This window comes from Bombus pyrosoma, linkage group LG15 (assembly GCF_014825855.1).
Source record: "Bombus pyrosoma isolate SC7728 linkage group LG15, ASM1482585v1, whole genome shotgun sequence".
Taxonomy (NCBI): domain Eukaryota; kingdom Metazoa; phylum Arthropoda; class Insecta; order Hymenoptera; family Apidae; genus Bombus; species Bombus pyrosoma.
The window spans coordinates 235,144-251,366 of NC_057784.1; the positions used below are offsets into that span (position 1 = coordinate 235,144).

Consider the following 16,223-nt stretch of genomic DNA (forward strand, 5'->3'; position numbering starts at 1 on the left):
TAAAACATAAAAAGTATCTTTGCTTGTCTCGGAGTACGATGTATCTGTTGAATGCTCAGTGGAAGAAAGCGAAACGAGGGAAAGCACGAAGATCAAGCTATCCAGAATAAAAACATTTCCCGAGAATCAAACTAATTTATTTATATAGTAATATAAAAGATATGCAAGAAAGAAGAATTACACACGACTGTGTTTAAGTTATAAATAGTATTAGGTGAGATACCTGGTACGTAGACCTAGTGCGTAGGAACGCACATAGGTCTTCCTTGAATCAAACGAAGAAAGGACTTTTCTGAACGTTATTTGGATTGACTTTCCGAGACGAGCCTACGTGCTTTATAAGGATCTTCGTCAACAAGCAAAGTTTCAAATCTTCATCCGTACGGACGTGTGAGACTCGACATCTTTTTGTCAAATAAAACGTTTCTTCGTTTGTCATCGATTTTTTTGTACCATCTTACGTTGGATTAGCGTCGGTTACGCAGTTGGCCCCGCGCTTTGTTCTACATTGTGGTATATTATTACGTTTCATCGATCTATCTGTTCCGCAAGCAACGGTTCGTACTTTTGGATACGGGGGAAATTTTAATCTTGGAAGAATGTTAAGCCTCTTATTGAGCTTCAACTTCGGCCTTGACCTTTTGCTCTTTTTTTTATCAGGGTGCAGAGTACCCATATCGCGCATTTTTACCTTAACAGATGACTGTACGGTTCTAACGTGCATAGTTGGGCTACAACTTTTGTCAGAGGTTAACGTTTCTTTGGTAGAAGCTTGTATGGACATATGAAACTTTCCCATCTTAGACATTGCTGCCGCGATCGCCATTGTGTTTTGAGCGCATAGATAACAACAGCTTTTGGTGAAATCTATCCCCAACTCAGAAGCATGATTATTGATTACTTTCTCTTCTTGATCCGTTTGAAACATACGCACAGGTGGTTCGGAAACGTCTTTCATTTTCTTCTTCTTCTTCCTCTTCCTGATTTCCTTTGCACCTTTCGAATCGTCGAATCTTTCATCCTTCTCCTCTCTCGAGGTTTCCCTAATTACGCCTTCGTGCTGTACCGGAGAAACGCGACGTTCTTCGTATCGTATCGGTGAAACGCTGCGTTCTTCGCTAAAGCTAGTCCTTTTCTTTTTCCTCTTACGCTTCTTACATTTTTCTTTCAAACGTTTAAAGAAATTTGACTTGGATTTGCGCGCTCTGACTATCTTAGCTTTTTTCTTTCCGCAACACTGGGTACACCATTGGTAAGTCCTCTTAGCAACATTATCGGGCCTTTTGTTGGCCGTAGAATTTGCAGTTTGGACGTTCTCTCTTCCCCTTTCTCCCCTTCTTTCTTTTCCTCGAATTTTCCGAGAATTCGAACCTCTTCCCGATACTGGTTGTGCTGTTACGGGACGAAATTAATAATCTAATAAAACAGAATTATGTTTTATGCAATAAATTTACTTGAACTGTATTCCGATGAATTTCGCGCAACGGTCTGTGCAGGTTTCAAACCATTTCTTTCTTCGTTATCCCGTCTATTATATTTGGGATATTGATTTATACTTGCAAATTGAATCTCTGACATCGTTGTTATTGAACAAGACAAAGTGGCATAGCATACATTTTTACCAACCTCGTTAGGTTACATTTTAATTACAGAGACTGGTATTGTGGATCAACGATTAAATTATCGATTAATCGATATTGGATGCATCTACTGTCAAGAAAAGATCGCATTTCCTTCTATATAAAAATTTGCATATTTTTTACTCTGTATAACTTTCGCAAAGATAATTTTATCAACGATGGAAGGTTAGTTTTTTTTATTTGTATAGTTACATTTGTATCTATTGTAATATATACAAGTATTTTGTTAATAACAAAATTATTTACCGAAATTTTGTGCAAACGAACAACGAATCATGTCGCGATAGGTAATATTAAAATTTGGTCCATATTGGGATTTTAAAACTCCCGGTTATATCTCGGTGAACTCGAAGGGCGCCCAACCGCATAAACGTGAAAGTTTCTATTTCCGCGTAAGCTTAGCAAGCATATTTTTATCAGAGAGGAAATTTACTCTCCGTTCTCATCTTGCGCTTTGAAAACGTTTCCATTAGTTTACCAGATTAATTATCAATTAGTATTTTATAAAGCAATACGATACGTATTTTGTATCTGTTTATGCTCGTTCTCCTTCAATATGATGTACTTTTAATAGCTGCCGAAGAACATCGATGAAATTGAAATTAAGATTGACGATAAAATTCGTGTAAAAATGCCTGTACTATTATTTAACACGATACGTGCTGCAATATTTATTTCGATGTTGGACGCATGTTTACACGCAACGAAAAATTATGCAAGAAACGATTAAGCTGAACCAGGCTGAACGTTCAACGTCACTGGTTGTGATCGTGAACACGAATGACGTGATGCGTTTAGGATAGCGCGTATGGAACGAAGCGGTAACTGTCGCCCTCTGACGATAGAGCGACAAACTAACGCGGTACATGATAAACGAGACAGGGGAATGAAAGTCGCAGCGGTGGTAGGACTGTCAGTGGCAACGGTGGCGACTAGCCGATGTCGTGTGTGTGTTTTGTTGCTGATGCGATGCGTCAGCTAAATCACAAATCATCTGGCAAAAGAGTGTGAGATAAAGAGCGGTCAGCTGTTACAACGATCGCGAGACAGCGAGGCCGAACGAATGGCAGAGAAGTAAATAGTGAAGAAATATAGGAGAAACGAGAAAGTCGAATATCGTGCAACGGAAAAAAGGTTACGAGGGGCGGATCGTCGATGGTAAGGACTGTCCGCGTGCAAGTGATAATATCGGTGGAAAACGATGGCGTAAGTTGGTCAGCTCTGAACCGAGACGTGCCGTGTGTCCTGTGTGCCGTGGCCGTCCGTCATTTTCTCTCGGTTGCCGAACGACGCGTGTGATTAGGTTGCTCCGTAAAGTCGCGCGCGCCAACAACAGTACGCGTTCCTAACGTAACGTAACGTAACGTCACGTCAGTGAAAACACCATCGAATGTGTGCTGCTGTGTGCCCGATCTAGTTGCTATGCAGGCTGAGTGCTGAATACACTGGAAATATTGGTTGGTCTTTGATCACGGTGCATCGAGTGTAACGAGGCAACGTTTCGTCGGTTGTCGCTACGTCGCGTTCCCTGTATCGTCTTGTTGGAACTGTTGCCGATTACCACTCGCTATTTCCTCGCGTCGTCGCGTTGTTGTTTTGTTTATTGTTGTTTGCGCGTATTCGCGAGGTGGTGCCAATATCTAGCCAACGACATCTCATCGTGGGAGAGAATATGGTTACGATGATCAGTGATACGTGTGGATATGTTCTTTTTCTCCTGTTGCTGTTGCTGGTTCCTTACATCGAAAGCGGTAAGCGTATATAAATTTGATTTGCTTCGTGCCTCCTTCACATACGTTCAATCGTAACGATAGAAATTAGTTAAAAAGGTTAATCGCGCATCGATAGATCGGTATTTCGTGCAAAATCCACGTTCTTATGTTACTTAACGTCTAGCCTGTGAAGTGTGCTATTGGCCCGATGACATATGCATACGCGCCTATCTATGCCCATATACATGCACGATATATGCGCGGATCCGCATCCGTGTCCCGTATGCGTGTGTGTCTCGTCCGTCTCCACGTCTCATGAATCATCCTTTCACGAAGAGCGTGTCTCGCACATTTCTCTCGGATTCTTTCAAAGGAAAACCAAGTGCGGTGCCTGTTTTTTTTTTTTTTTTTTTCTTTTTCTTTTTTTAAGAACGCCTATACACCTTTTCTCTTCTCTTTTTCTGCATTAAAGTGAAATTGTCGACCGTATGCGATACCGTATTCCATACATATGCCGCTTCTTCGTGTCGATATACGATTTCGTCGGTTATACGTCGCTATACTAAAATTATATTCGGCGTTTGCGGAGATGCAACACTTTACACTCTAACGGTTATAAAATACAAAGGTTGAGCTCGTCATGCGTCTTAATCTTTGACAAAGAATTTTTTTTTTTTAAACTTGAAACACGGATTTCCGTTCTATTTCCAAGAACGGAAAGATACACTAAGCGGGTTTTCCTGACTCACAATGAATTCATTGAAATCATAGATAACGTATCTTCGAATATTTATATCGGAGACTCGTAGACCGTGACAAATACAGTTTTAATATCTTTTTAATTTTCCAATTTGATTTAATACATAGGTATATATTAAATACGCGCGTGCGCGCGTGTTGCACACACATACGTGCATATGTATTGGATATGTATGTATTGGAAAATCATTTATTTATCGCGAATTTCCATTCGTAGATTTTTCGACCTACATCTACGAAGAATTTCTGTGTTTGATAAAGAGAGACGCTATTCTCCAGAGTGTAAATCGTAAAATTACCCCTGCCGGAAGTTCCAATTAAGGACCACTAGCTCACGTATGCGATGGCGATACTAGTTATATACTCGCGAGTGCGCCACTACGTTATCTATCTGGAACTAAAAGTCTACTACTAAAAGAACTAAAAGAAAAAAAGAGCGGAACTATTAGAGATTATTATATTAAAGAATTTTAAAACAATCTGGTCTTTATAGCGGCAGTTTCTCTGATTTTAAACCGTTATCATTAAAATGTTGAACGATTCTGCGTCGAATTTGATAATTATCTTTGATCTTTATAACGTGTAAAGAGCATAATTTACATGCACAGATGCACGTTACATGTAGTAAGTCGAACATGTTGAATGGCGATGAGGATATTAGCAGCTGCCGATAAAATGGGTAACTAATATTTATTAGCTTGACGTACGATAAAACGTTGAAAAAATATCCATCCGTTTTGCTCCGTCCCGATTCGAAATGGATTCTCATAGGTTAGCGTCCGACGGCAAAGGGAAATGAGTTATCGCTATCATGGAATATTTTTCTGGCAATTCCGATCGCCAAGTATAGAAGGGAATGTGAGCAAAAGGCGGTATCGGTTCGCGCGATGCATCTAGAATATAAAGACGCAGTTAACCGTGATAGGTAAGTGGTTTTGTTGGCCTCGGGGCCATATCTCAAGGACAAAGGATCGATTTTTCTTTTTCCAAGTTTTCAATTCTTCGGCGAAACTATCTTACGATGCCCGTAGAAAGCTGTAGCAACTTTGGGAAATCTTTAAGCGCGGCACGTTGCCGCCATCTTCGTATATTTCATTCGAGAAATTGCGTTGGCCTTTGGAAAATGCACGATCGAGAATTGAGTAACATAAATGTTTCACGTAACATTTTTCGTGTAATTGCTCCACCCAAGACAAGACCAGCTTTTTAATTTCAGGACGGTCTAGAAACCTTTCGTACAGTTTCGTTGCTACGTACGCTATCGCATACAACTTGTATCTAGATCGTATGCTTATTTTGTTTAAGTAATTTATAAATCAACCGCGCACGAGCAATGGTTTTACGCCTAATAACATTTCATTTTATCTCACAATTAGTAAGTTTACTTCAAGTTATTTCAACGTGCATTTTTGCCAATGCCCAATGCCAAAAATACACTTCACCGAATTACGCGTGTAACCTACAATTAAGAGACGAGCATATGGCAACTTTTTCCGTTGAATAATTCGATTTGTCGGGATAGGAAAATTGTTGGTTTCAGTGAGTAGATACTGAGAGATGGATTCGATATTCGTACTGCGGTTGTCCGTAAAGCAAGCTTACTGCACAAGTTTGATAGGGAATTCAGTTAGTTAGTCGGGTTCGGCTTCTGATTTCTAACGTAATTAACTCGGTATTAAGCCGTGGTTGCCTTGTTCATAGCAAATTCAAGATTATTACCTTGTCGTAGCATATACATATGTCAGTTTTGCTTGCGCGTTTTATATCATGATATTTTTAGTATCGTGAATCGAGGATAACGCCAGGATAAGATTTGGATTAGATTTCTACATTTTTTCAAAGTATGGTCGTAGACATTCGTGTGTTGTTTAACGAAAGAGAGGAGGAAAGAAAGAAAATGGTTTGCCATGTCGTTGTTATTTTTTTAATGGTTCTATTTCGTTCGTTGCGGAAATTCTTTTATTCTCGAAAAGGATCCTTTTGTTTGAATTATTTTACTGCTGCGCGCAACGTAGATAGAACTTTTTTTCCAGTTTCCCGATCATCAACAACTTTGTAATTGAAATTGAAATGCGAAAATAGCGTTGAAAAATATCCTGCGGAAGCCGGTTTCGGTAAGGTCAATGCTTTCGTGCGGGTTCTAGATGAGATAGACACGGCCGTGAACACTGCTCTCTCAACGGCGGGCGGATTCGCGACGGAAACGTGACGAAACAGTTGTTATCCAGTTGTGTTGCATCACTTTTACCTCGTTGGACTTGTTCTTTGCGGACCGCGTGCTCGGCCGCGTCATCATCCAGGACGTGTATACGTATGCGAAAGAACGAAAGTCCAATAGCAATACCGCATCCCTTTGTTTGTGAAACTCAAACTTTTGCCTCTCTCGTACGTTTCACCTAAAATCTTTGCTTTTCATTCGATATTATCCAAAGGAGAGAACTACGAAAATAGCCTATAAATATATTCTACATAAATATAATATGTAGAATGCAAAACAGAGTTCAAATATTTTGTACGAAAATAGGTTTCTTTTTAGAAACAAATTTATGGACCGCTAGATCGTAGAAGATGAGAAGAAAATGTTTCTTTGTTATCGAAATCTACTTCCTATTCTATATGACTAAAATTGATGTTTCAGCATTTTTTTAATTTGTGGTGTCATGATGTAAACACATTTTTATTTGAAGCCAAAGAAAATATAGGTTTAACGCATGGCTGGTAAATTCAGAATTGTCGTATCCGTAAGAAACTAACGACGAAGTGACGAACAAAAATGAAACTAGCAGTTTGACAGTCTTTTGGCACGCATACGCGATCGTATTTCGTAGATCTGTTTTCAACTTTTCAAACAGATGGTTCGCCATTAATTCTCTCTGGGCTTTTTCTGCCAAGTGGGTACTGTCACTCACCGTTGGCGCAAGCATTATCATACGCTCGTACAGCCACATGTCAGAACCAAACAGATGTTCTTATAGTCTTATAGTCAGGGGTGTTGGATAGCGCAAACCATGCCTAATAGACTGTGCGACAAAGTTCCCCATACGAATCTAGTCTGTGCGATTTTCTTCGGTACATTGCCGGGCTACATGGCTGAAAATTCGATAATTTGAGATTTACTCGTTCGTTAGCTTTTCTTGCTGCCACGTGTTTTCATACGATTTCAAAATATTTAATAAACGGAAAACGGAGTATTATGAAAAACAACGGTGGACCAACTTGTACCATTGAAACAGTACAATATCGTTGGAAAATGGAATAAATTTGAAAATGTATAATTAGTAGAGGAAATCAAGGAGACCGAAGCGATCGTATTTGTCGAGAATGTTTAGGAAGATGAACTTTAGGAGGAATTTCTGGGCAGGGATATAGAAGGATCCTGGAGAATTCAGAATTCCCGAATCAAGGGGATCTTATCTCTAAGGTATTCCGTGTTCGGGAATATAGGTGGTCGTTCTGAAACTTTCAACTCGGCATTCCTGGCACAACCGAGCTATTCGGCTTGGCTCAAGGAGCTACAGGGTTTACCCAAGGATATGCAAACACGTACGATAGTTCACCACCGTGCCAGGTCGTATGGTCTTTTCGAGATTTTCAGCTTTTTGCATCGCATACAAGAGAATACTTTTAATTCGGTGGTGGAAAAAGAAAAACGACGCTCGTTGTTACGCAGTTTGACGCGGTGTTTCCTTGCCCCGTCCGATCCGACGCGAAGCACCATGTAAAAAGTCGACCTGGAAGAGAATCTCGCGAGTTGCGTTTCCCATTCGTGAAGATGGTGTTACTTTACTTCGATGGGTCACGACCGTCTAGGGGAGAAGTTCGCGAGGGAAAAGGCGATTGGAAAGCTTTTGGAGACGGTCCAGATTTTTGATTAGGGCAGGTTCGACGGTGGCCAAGTTATCGGTGGCTCGTTAATCAACATCTGATTTACCGTTTGCTGGTGGAGCCGGCGCTCCAAGTTTCTAGGAAAACACGCAGTCGCGGAGTTTCGTTTTTTCAGGGGGAAGTTGTAAGCGAAAGGTCAGTCGAGCCGGGCGTGGGAAGAAAGTCTGAAAGGTAGTTTTTACTATCGAGTTGTTTTTCAGAAAATCGTGTTTCTCCTGTTGGATGCATTACGTTTCATCTAGATATTCGTCGATTTAAGTTTCACCGTTTTGCAGTCCGTTTTCGGATAAGAGTTGTATAGCGCGAGGAAAAGTTTCCTCGTTTGGCTATAATTCGAACTAGACCGGCGATTAGTCGCAATATTATCTGCTGCTGCGCAAAGTCTTTAAAATAGTAAAGAGTAGAAGACTATGTTTGGGCTATCCATATTGGCATAAATAATTTATAATATATATATAGCCTGTGTACGAATGAAAATTTTGAATCAAAAAATTACGACAAAAGATCGACGATGTCGGTGAGAAATGATATTGCCCTTCGTGGCTGAATGAATACCTGATGTACTTTGCGTGGAAAGACCGCGTATAGGTAACCCAAGCATGCGGATAGACGTCTCTTTCTACGATTACTCTCGCTGGATGTTGTCGATCTAATTGCACGCATACTTGTATATATTTGCGTCGCAAAGCGAGAACACAGCCGTGTGAGAAACGAATCTGCCGATAGCTTTCGCCTTTCGTCGCTCTATTCGCTCGTGGTTTACGCATATTCATATCGGAGATATCGCGGAGATATAGGTAAATTCGTTCGTCGATGCGAATAAAACTACGTACGACGAACGGGTATTTTCATTCGCGATTCTATTTCGAGGCGTTTATTTCGAACGTGATTTTCTCGGTGATAACGGCGAGGATAACGAGGATAAGAAAATCGTTTGCCATGGAAATGGTTTAAAACGTGACAAATTTTGCAAGTTTAACGGATCGTAAGTTTAAAGATCGTATGTTCAACTACGCTACGTTCACGCACTTTGTAGCCTACAAGTTGGCGATGTTGGTTTGGTTAGTTGGTTTCTTGGTTTTACTCGCGAGCTTTCGCTGTGAAACGTTCCTTCCTTTAATGTTATAATAGTCAGCCTGTAGATGCAATGGTCCGGGAATAATGCTCGAAAGTTCCTCGCCCATTCGTGGACTATCTGGCCGATATAAATCCTGTCTATCTCGTAATCGAAATCCATGCCGGCGGCACTCTACTCCCCCAATAAGAGATCCTTTGTTCTCGACTTGAATCTTTCAGTTTAACCGAGCAACCCCCTCCTGCTTCTGGAATTCCCACGAGGACGAAACCCAAGACAGATGTTACCTCAACGTTTTACGTATTTACGTATCCCGAGTGCAATGGTATTCCCCACGTGGAGATGCCAGAGTCATTAGAAAGTAAGAAAACTGAGCCATTCGATCGTCCACGACTTTCCACGATCCGCTGAAATCGGACGCGACTACTTCTTCCTACGGTTTAGCGGACTAGTACAGACTCGCTGTAACGCGTTATTCGAAAGTGAATTGTTACCGATGTGTCTTTTAATACGCAGAGTTGCTGAAACTCCATTTTCATCGTGAATGGAAACCTTTACGTAATAACGTTCCTCCGGTGAATCGCGTCCTCTAACTTTCGTAAGATAATCGTTGATACTGGCGTTACCGAGGACCACGACGCGCATATATTCGATGAATGTGGCCATTATGACGACGCAGAGCGTCTGGCGGTGTATGCGAAAGGCCAGGAAACACGTTGTCGAAGCTGATCGATCCATTCGGCGATTGGCACACACGCTGTAAGAAATATCAACGTCGTAGATACGATGATCATAGGTGTTGTCTTTACTGGTAGAAGCGTGGCGCGTTGATCGACCAAAATAATATCGGCTAATTCAACTTTGCGAGCGCGCACCATGCCTCGCGTCCCGATCTTTGCCCTTTCTCCGCTTCTTTCCTCGTTCTTGTCCTGTTCATTCCCTTTCTTCTTCCCCTTCTACCTGACTTTGTTGCTTCTATTATTCGCTCGCATTCCCAACCTTTTCCCCTTCGTGATTCACTGTTGCAATAAATTGGTCTCCTATTATTTCTCCTTTCTCTTCGCTTAAGTCGTTCGAAAGCCGGAAACGAAATTTAACCGCCCTTATTACGGAGTCATTATAACTTGCATTTTCGTTAATGCCGCTGAAAAAGCAGGTGGTTACGCGAAAGCCGACAAAAGTTGGCAAGAAATTAAAAGCACCGAAATTAATGCGGCAAGTTTCGCATTCGAGATAAATGCATGACTGACTCTCCCAAGAGTCACGATACGAAACGAGCGTCGTTCCAAAAATGTCCGACTTAATTTAAAGATCGTATGACAATGGTGACTGCGATGATATCGGAAATTATTGAACGAAGATTCTTTAGTAATGGCAAGTCCGCGCTGTTCGATAAGCACTTGCGTTCGTATTCTGCTTGTGCACTGTATACGCAACGATTGCACCAGATAAGACCAGAAAATATGTCCGCGCATCGATGTAACGCAATTTTCGATATCATCTGTTTGAGTACACAAATACAGAAATTTTCCGTTTTATGCATTAATTATTTAACATATAACGATTAAATTCACCAGTGGTATAAAGCACGACGTTAGCACATTGACGTTATTTCGCTCAATTTCTTTATCGTTATTTTAAATCAACTACCGTGCGGTAGATCTTATATATTAAACTTTTATATATTTTATATATGATATATTAGACCTTTATATATACATTAAATACTGATATAAATATGAAATAAGCTTTATTATATATAGCGACGCGTGAAGTCTGCCTGATCTTGTTGTATCAATTTTTTTAAATCTATTTTTCTTTTAATAGAAATCTTTCTCTCGTATTCGTATTTCCACGATTGTAACTTCTTAACATACATGTACGTATATTATACATAAAATCGTCTTTTTTCACGAGAATGCGTCGATATAATAATAGATAATTTATTTGGGCACTGTCGTAATCACCGTGATGACTGTTATCAGGTGTCGCGTTTTTCCCCTTCCGTAGATGGTAAACGCTATTCGAAAAGTATAGAAGCAACTACCGTATTTCCAATTATCCAATTTCGAATATTCGCACTGATAGGACTTAATTGTCTCACTTTGAATCGCAAGCCGCGAATGTCCCAAGTCGGTCGAGATTCGATAACACGATTCACCAACGAAGGATACGTGTCGCCTTTGTCCAAGTAATTGAGGTCTGTCCTATCTTTCCTCGCTATCTCCGCGCTGAACATGTTCCATGACCATTCGCAAGCTGTGCCTTTTCTCTCCTCTTCTCTCTTCTCGATCATCGCATCTTACTTTTTTTCAAACTGATTTCGTTTCTTGATTACTACGTTTTTTCATAGATTTCGGTGTAACGAGCGTAGCGTTAAAGTAAAGCTTTTCGTTTGGTTCGTGGCATGCTTGAATTCTTTGGAATCGCGATAAACTCACATTCTCGTTGTTTCGTACGGGCTAGACCTAGGTACGACGTGGATAAAACGACTTTTCGAATTTCCGAAAAACACAGGGATACGATGCAGGCAGCCGGATGACCGAAATGGATGAGTGATTCGATTTCAGTACATGGGGGTTGTGTGTCGAACGCTACGGACAGTGCGCATTTAATTAAATTTTTGTTTTCCTCTTGCTTCCTCCGTACGTCTCTTTTTCTGCTTTTTTTTTCTTTTTTTCTTTTTTTATTTCATGTTTCTCTGCTTCATGGTACGTATACGCGATAATACAGTGTGGAAAGAGTTCGAGTGTACTTTCATCGATCGATACAGTTGCACTTTGCTCCCCAACCGAAATCTAGCATATTTTTTTCTCTCGGAATTTCGAAACTATCTTTCTTTTGTATAAATTTCTCAACTTTTATTCTTCGAGGACAGCTGGATCAAAGTTTGAAGTTTGGGAGGCTCGATGCTTGAAAGATATTTTCAAAATACAGAGGTTTGAAAATCAAAATTTAACCAGTGCTTCGATATTTTTGAAATTTACCGTGTTTAAGAAGCGTAACAGTGATTCGAACGTTCAGTTACGCATGCTTTGGATTTCTACAACGTGTAATAACCGCGATACGACGTGATTTAAATTTTCTAAATATCGAAACGTCGCTGTATCAAAGGAGCCTGTAACTGTATTTAACTCGTATAAAGTTTCGATCGTTTATGTTCGATTGAAAGAAAGCATTTCTAAATGCTAGAGATATAGATTCTGGCTTGTTACTATAAATAATTCGTACGCGTTGGACTCGGCAGGAACTTTTTCCAGCTCTATCGATTCATCTATCGTTCATTGATGAATATAATATCGTAGTGGAAGTTAATGTTACGGCAATCGATATGCCGTATGGCGAACCATCGAAACAGTTTGTGATTGCGTGCCGTTCGAAAACGAGTCAGGTCCGGTGAGTGTGGAAAACCGCACGCGCCTACAGAAAATCAATAACGCAGCCTCCGCATGCCTGGCGAGAGAAGAGTTTTCCTCCTCTTCGTGCAATACCATTGACAATGCGTATCATTTTTTCGTGATAACGGATATCCATCCCTAGCGAGATATGTGATACAAATTATCTGATAGCCTCAAGTTGCTATCCTTTAACTATCGACTTAATACTTTCGTTTTTAATTGGAAGCATTCGTTGGATCAATGTTTCAAAGACTTGAAATTTCTATCATTTCATAACGATTTTTATCGACTTACGTAAACTTATACAAACATTAGGCTTGTGGGATGTTTCACGAATTAATTTCAATTGAAAGGAAATGTAAACGTATCTCTGTACCTGTATGACTAAGTTTGTTTCAAGTATTAGTTCTTCATTTTGTCAAATATTTTTAAAAACACCCGTATTCTTCTTTTCAAATTCGTTAGTCAATTTTTTCGTCTCTGTCTCTCTCTCAAATTGTTTATTTTTCTCTGTTAGACAGCTTCGTGAAAGAATAAGTGCGTGAGTGCGCGCGTGTGTGTATATATGTTGGGATTAGGTTGGGGTCATCGTTGATGGACCGTGGATTAAGATGTTTGGTAAAGCTCCATAAAGTAACGGTACTTTTACACCGTTTGAAAAATATACGGCAAATCGGGTGAAGCGATTGTCTCTCTTAGTCCTTTGTTCGCGCCTGAAAACGCTGTATAAATGTCAAGAAGAGAAAAATACAATACGATAACGCGAATTCTCGCCGAGAGACAGAGGCGAAAACAGACCTTTTATGTTTTCACAAATGTAATTTCTGTGAAGTTGCTGCTTTATACTTTTAGTATCGATAGACGATCTGGTCGCGTGTGTGTAAAACAATGGTAACTCGATGTCCGTATCATCCGCGAAATTGCGTTACCGTTCGCCCGTATTTTTCATGATTAACGAAAAAGCGAGAGCAGCGTGGCTATGTGGATCCCGATAGTTAAAACAACCAACAAGAAATTGATAAGCGAGATGATATGGAAACTAAGAAAACAGACGAGAAAGACGACGATGAAAACGGGACTGAAAAAAAAAAAAAAACGAGAACGAAAAAGGAAACGAAAAATAGGAAAACGAAAAGGTGTCGTGTTGTTCGCGCGCGATCCTCCTGCAGAAGAATTGGATTAAGCAGGAATTGAGGCGGGGAATCGGAAACAAGAAGTTGATGGTAACAGGGATAGAAGTCATACTAGGTTAAATTAAGTCACGTCGAATAGACGGGGTAACGTTCGTCTCTGTTAATTGACTTTTCGACTTGCGGCACTTCTCCTTGCAATTAGAACAGGCCGATTTCTTATTATTTCACGTTTCGCTGCTCTCCTTTGTGTCTGACGTCGGAATGCATCGCAAATTGTAGTTTTTTAACGTGGTTGTTGGCTTAGGTTGCGTATCATCCTAATATCGTTGTTGTAACATCAAACGTGCGAGTTCATTGAAAATCTGAAATATTTCGAACGAAATGTTCGCTCTATGGAACATAGATGTCGACAATGCGAGATAATTATCACTTGCGCAAATTCACCTCTCCGAACGGTACATCTATTCTTGAAGTCGTATGTCCATGTAAACTAAGTAGATTCACTTTCCCGCGAAGAGAAACGTTTCATTTTCCTTGCATTCTATTTTTTGCGTTTGCGTTGAAAATTGGTTGATTTTTTATTTGGACTGATTTTCGATAAAAAGTGTACAAAATAGTTATTTTCTGATATCTCTTAAGAAGGAATTTATATTTATTAACGAATTTTAGTGACCCTTGATAATTTATCTTAGAATGGAAGTTTGTTCCTGTGAAAGAAAATGTATGACACAAAATATATATGTATGTATGTATTTCGCAAATTAGGGAACTTTATGCGCGAACTTGGTGTATTTTAAACGCGAGTTATTGCCAGAAGCAGTTGGAAAGTTATGCGATTAAGGAAAATGTTAGCCCGCAACTGCATAGTATATTTTTTTTCTTTTTTTTTTTTTTATAAATAGGTAAAGTTTTCGTCATTTTTCTTGTTTGTTTGATGTATACGTATACATTTTTGGTACGTACTTTACGTATATACGTACAACCATCGCATATCCGCCCGATCATTTTTCTCAATTTGTACATTCGTGATCATCATTTTTCTTTTGATCGTTAAATTATCAAGTTCACGGTCTACGCCATAATTCTTAATACGTTGACGATAGGACGGGTTTCTCAACTTTGTAACGCAACAATCTGTTTTAACCGGTCAATTTTATGGTTGCCGATTAACATCGGCCGTGGCTATTCATCGATTATGCTAAATTGCGGTGAGACTAAACTCGAAAACTTGACAGCATCAACATGCCATCTGTTGGTAGTTAAAATGGAAGGGTAGGCAGCAGGGTTACGGCGAAATTGAATCAATAAATTCGCTCTCTCCGAATGCCCCTATTTCATCCAGCTCTTCAATTGCCGCTCCAATCATGTACTAATCCAATCTTCCAATCTACCGGTGCACGTTCGGCGAAACTTTTTATCTGCCTGTGTTTTTGCATTCATTTGTTGCACGTTCATACACGCAGCCGTACGTATAATCGACATAATTTTTAAATTTGTACAAATGGCAAGGCGAGAAAGAAGAGAATCGGCCGACCACTACATTTCCTTAATCGAAAAGGTTCAGTTTTAATACTTGAATTTGCCAGTTAACAAACAAGATTCGACAAACTTAACCGTATAGTTAGTAATACGAAACAAACAGTATCTCTACGAAAATTTATTCTTTAATTACCGGTTATGTAAACGTAAAGATATATGTAACGAGTGGAAGTTTTATTTGGAAAAGCGATACGATGAAACATTCCAACATATGCTTTCCTTTCGTTCGTAAAGCGATTAGCTTAGCTTCTGTACTTGAATAATAAACATTTTGCTATATCGCTGTGTACATATGTATATATTTGAATATTTTAATTAACGACACAATTTCTGTGACAACGAGCGACGTAGTTTCACGTGATACACGATAGTACAAATACTGTGAAGATTTTTGTTTACGGTTCGCTGTGAAAATATATGATACGAGGATTTCTTTCTGTTGTAGAATTAGAAGCCACCAGGTTTTAAAATTTGATAAGAAAAACCAACGGTGTGTATTATTCACTGTGTGGATCGATAGAATTTTTTCGCCTGCTAACGAAACAGCGCGAATCGGTTAAGGTTAAACTAACGGACGGTTTCAGAGAAGGTGATGGACGCGTCACGGTTACGGGCCAACGTTCTTGTAGGTAATTATTTTATAGGTTGCGTCGTAAAAGTTTGCACTTTTTACGAATGCTTTACGATGCGGGGCACACGTGTAAAAATAATACCCTTAGAAAGAACCAACCACATTTGCGACGCTTCAAAGCTAATCGGTTGATGCCCATTGAGGCTAGTTACGAGAAAGTTGAGCAATCCTCTGCTGAACTATAAGAATGCGAATAACGAGCAGCGTGGATTTACGTAATCGTGGAGCTGAGACGAAACAAACCAAGAAATCCATAGTGACAAAAATATAGACAAAAATATATACAATTAGTTTTTCTGTAATTGGTAGGCCATGATCGCACACAGATATTTACTTGAATTTTTTAATATCCATGCTCGGTTGCTTTGTACTTTTCTGTTTATATACTTCTATGTATTTGTTTCTGCAGTATTCCGTGTATCTCTGTTTAACTGCAAATTATTTATGGAAA

At 39.7% G+C, this 16,223-nt stretch overlaps 2 protein-coding genes across 4 annotated transcripts in view; one reads left to right on the top strand and one right to left on the bottom strand.

Moving 5' to 3' along the window:
• Positions 1-126: 126 nt before the first annotated feature.
• Positions 127-2,429, bottom strand: LOC122576054. The gene is made up of 2 exons (XM_043745833.1): positions 1,455-2,429; positions 127-1,392 (listed from the first exon to the last, which is right to left on the bottom strand). Exons 1-2 carry the CDS (start codon positions 1,576-1,578, stop codon positions 458-460), a joined length of 1,059 nt encoding a protein of 352 aa, XP_043601768.1. The 5' UTR covers positions 1,579-2,429; the 3' UTR covers positions 127-457.
• Positions 2,430-2,548: 119 nt separating this feature from the next.
• Positions 2,549-16,223, top strand: part of LOC122575365 (disintegrin and metalloproteinase domain-containing protein 10) — an 82,737-nt gene continuing 69,062 nt past the window's right edge. For all 3 annotated transcript variants that reach the window (XM_043744172.1, XM_043744173.1, XM_043744174.1), the window contains exon 1: positions 2,549-3,391. In XM_043744172.1, the coding sequence (XP_043600107.1) occupies positions 3,313-3,391 (79 nt within the window). In that variant the 5' untranslated portion in view covers positions 2,549-3,312. The remainder of the gene's footprint in view (positions 3,392-16,223) is intronic.

Excerpts from the sequence above, each read along its gene's own strand:
- LOC122576054 (XM_043745833.1), bottom strand. The coding sequence starts at position 1,578 with ATGTCAGAGATTCAATTTGCAAGTATAAATCAATATCCCAAATATAAT. Across the intron at positions 1,393-1,454 it reads TTCATCGGAATACAGTTCAA|CACAACCAGTATCGGGAAGA; the intron begins GTAAATTTATTG and ends GTCCCGTAACAG.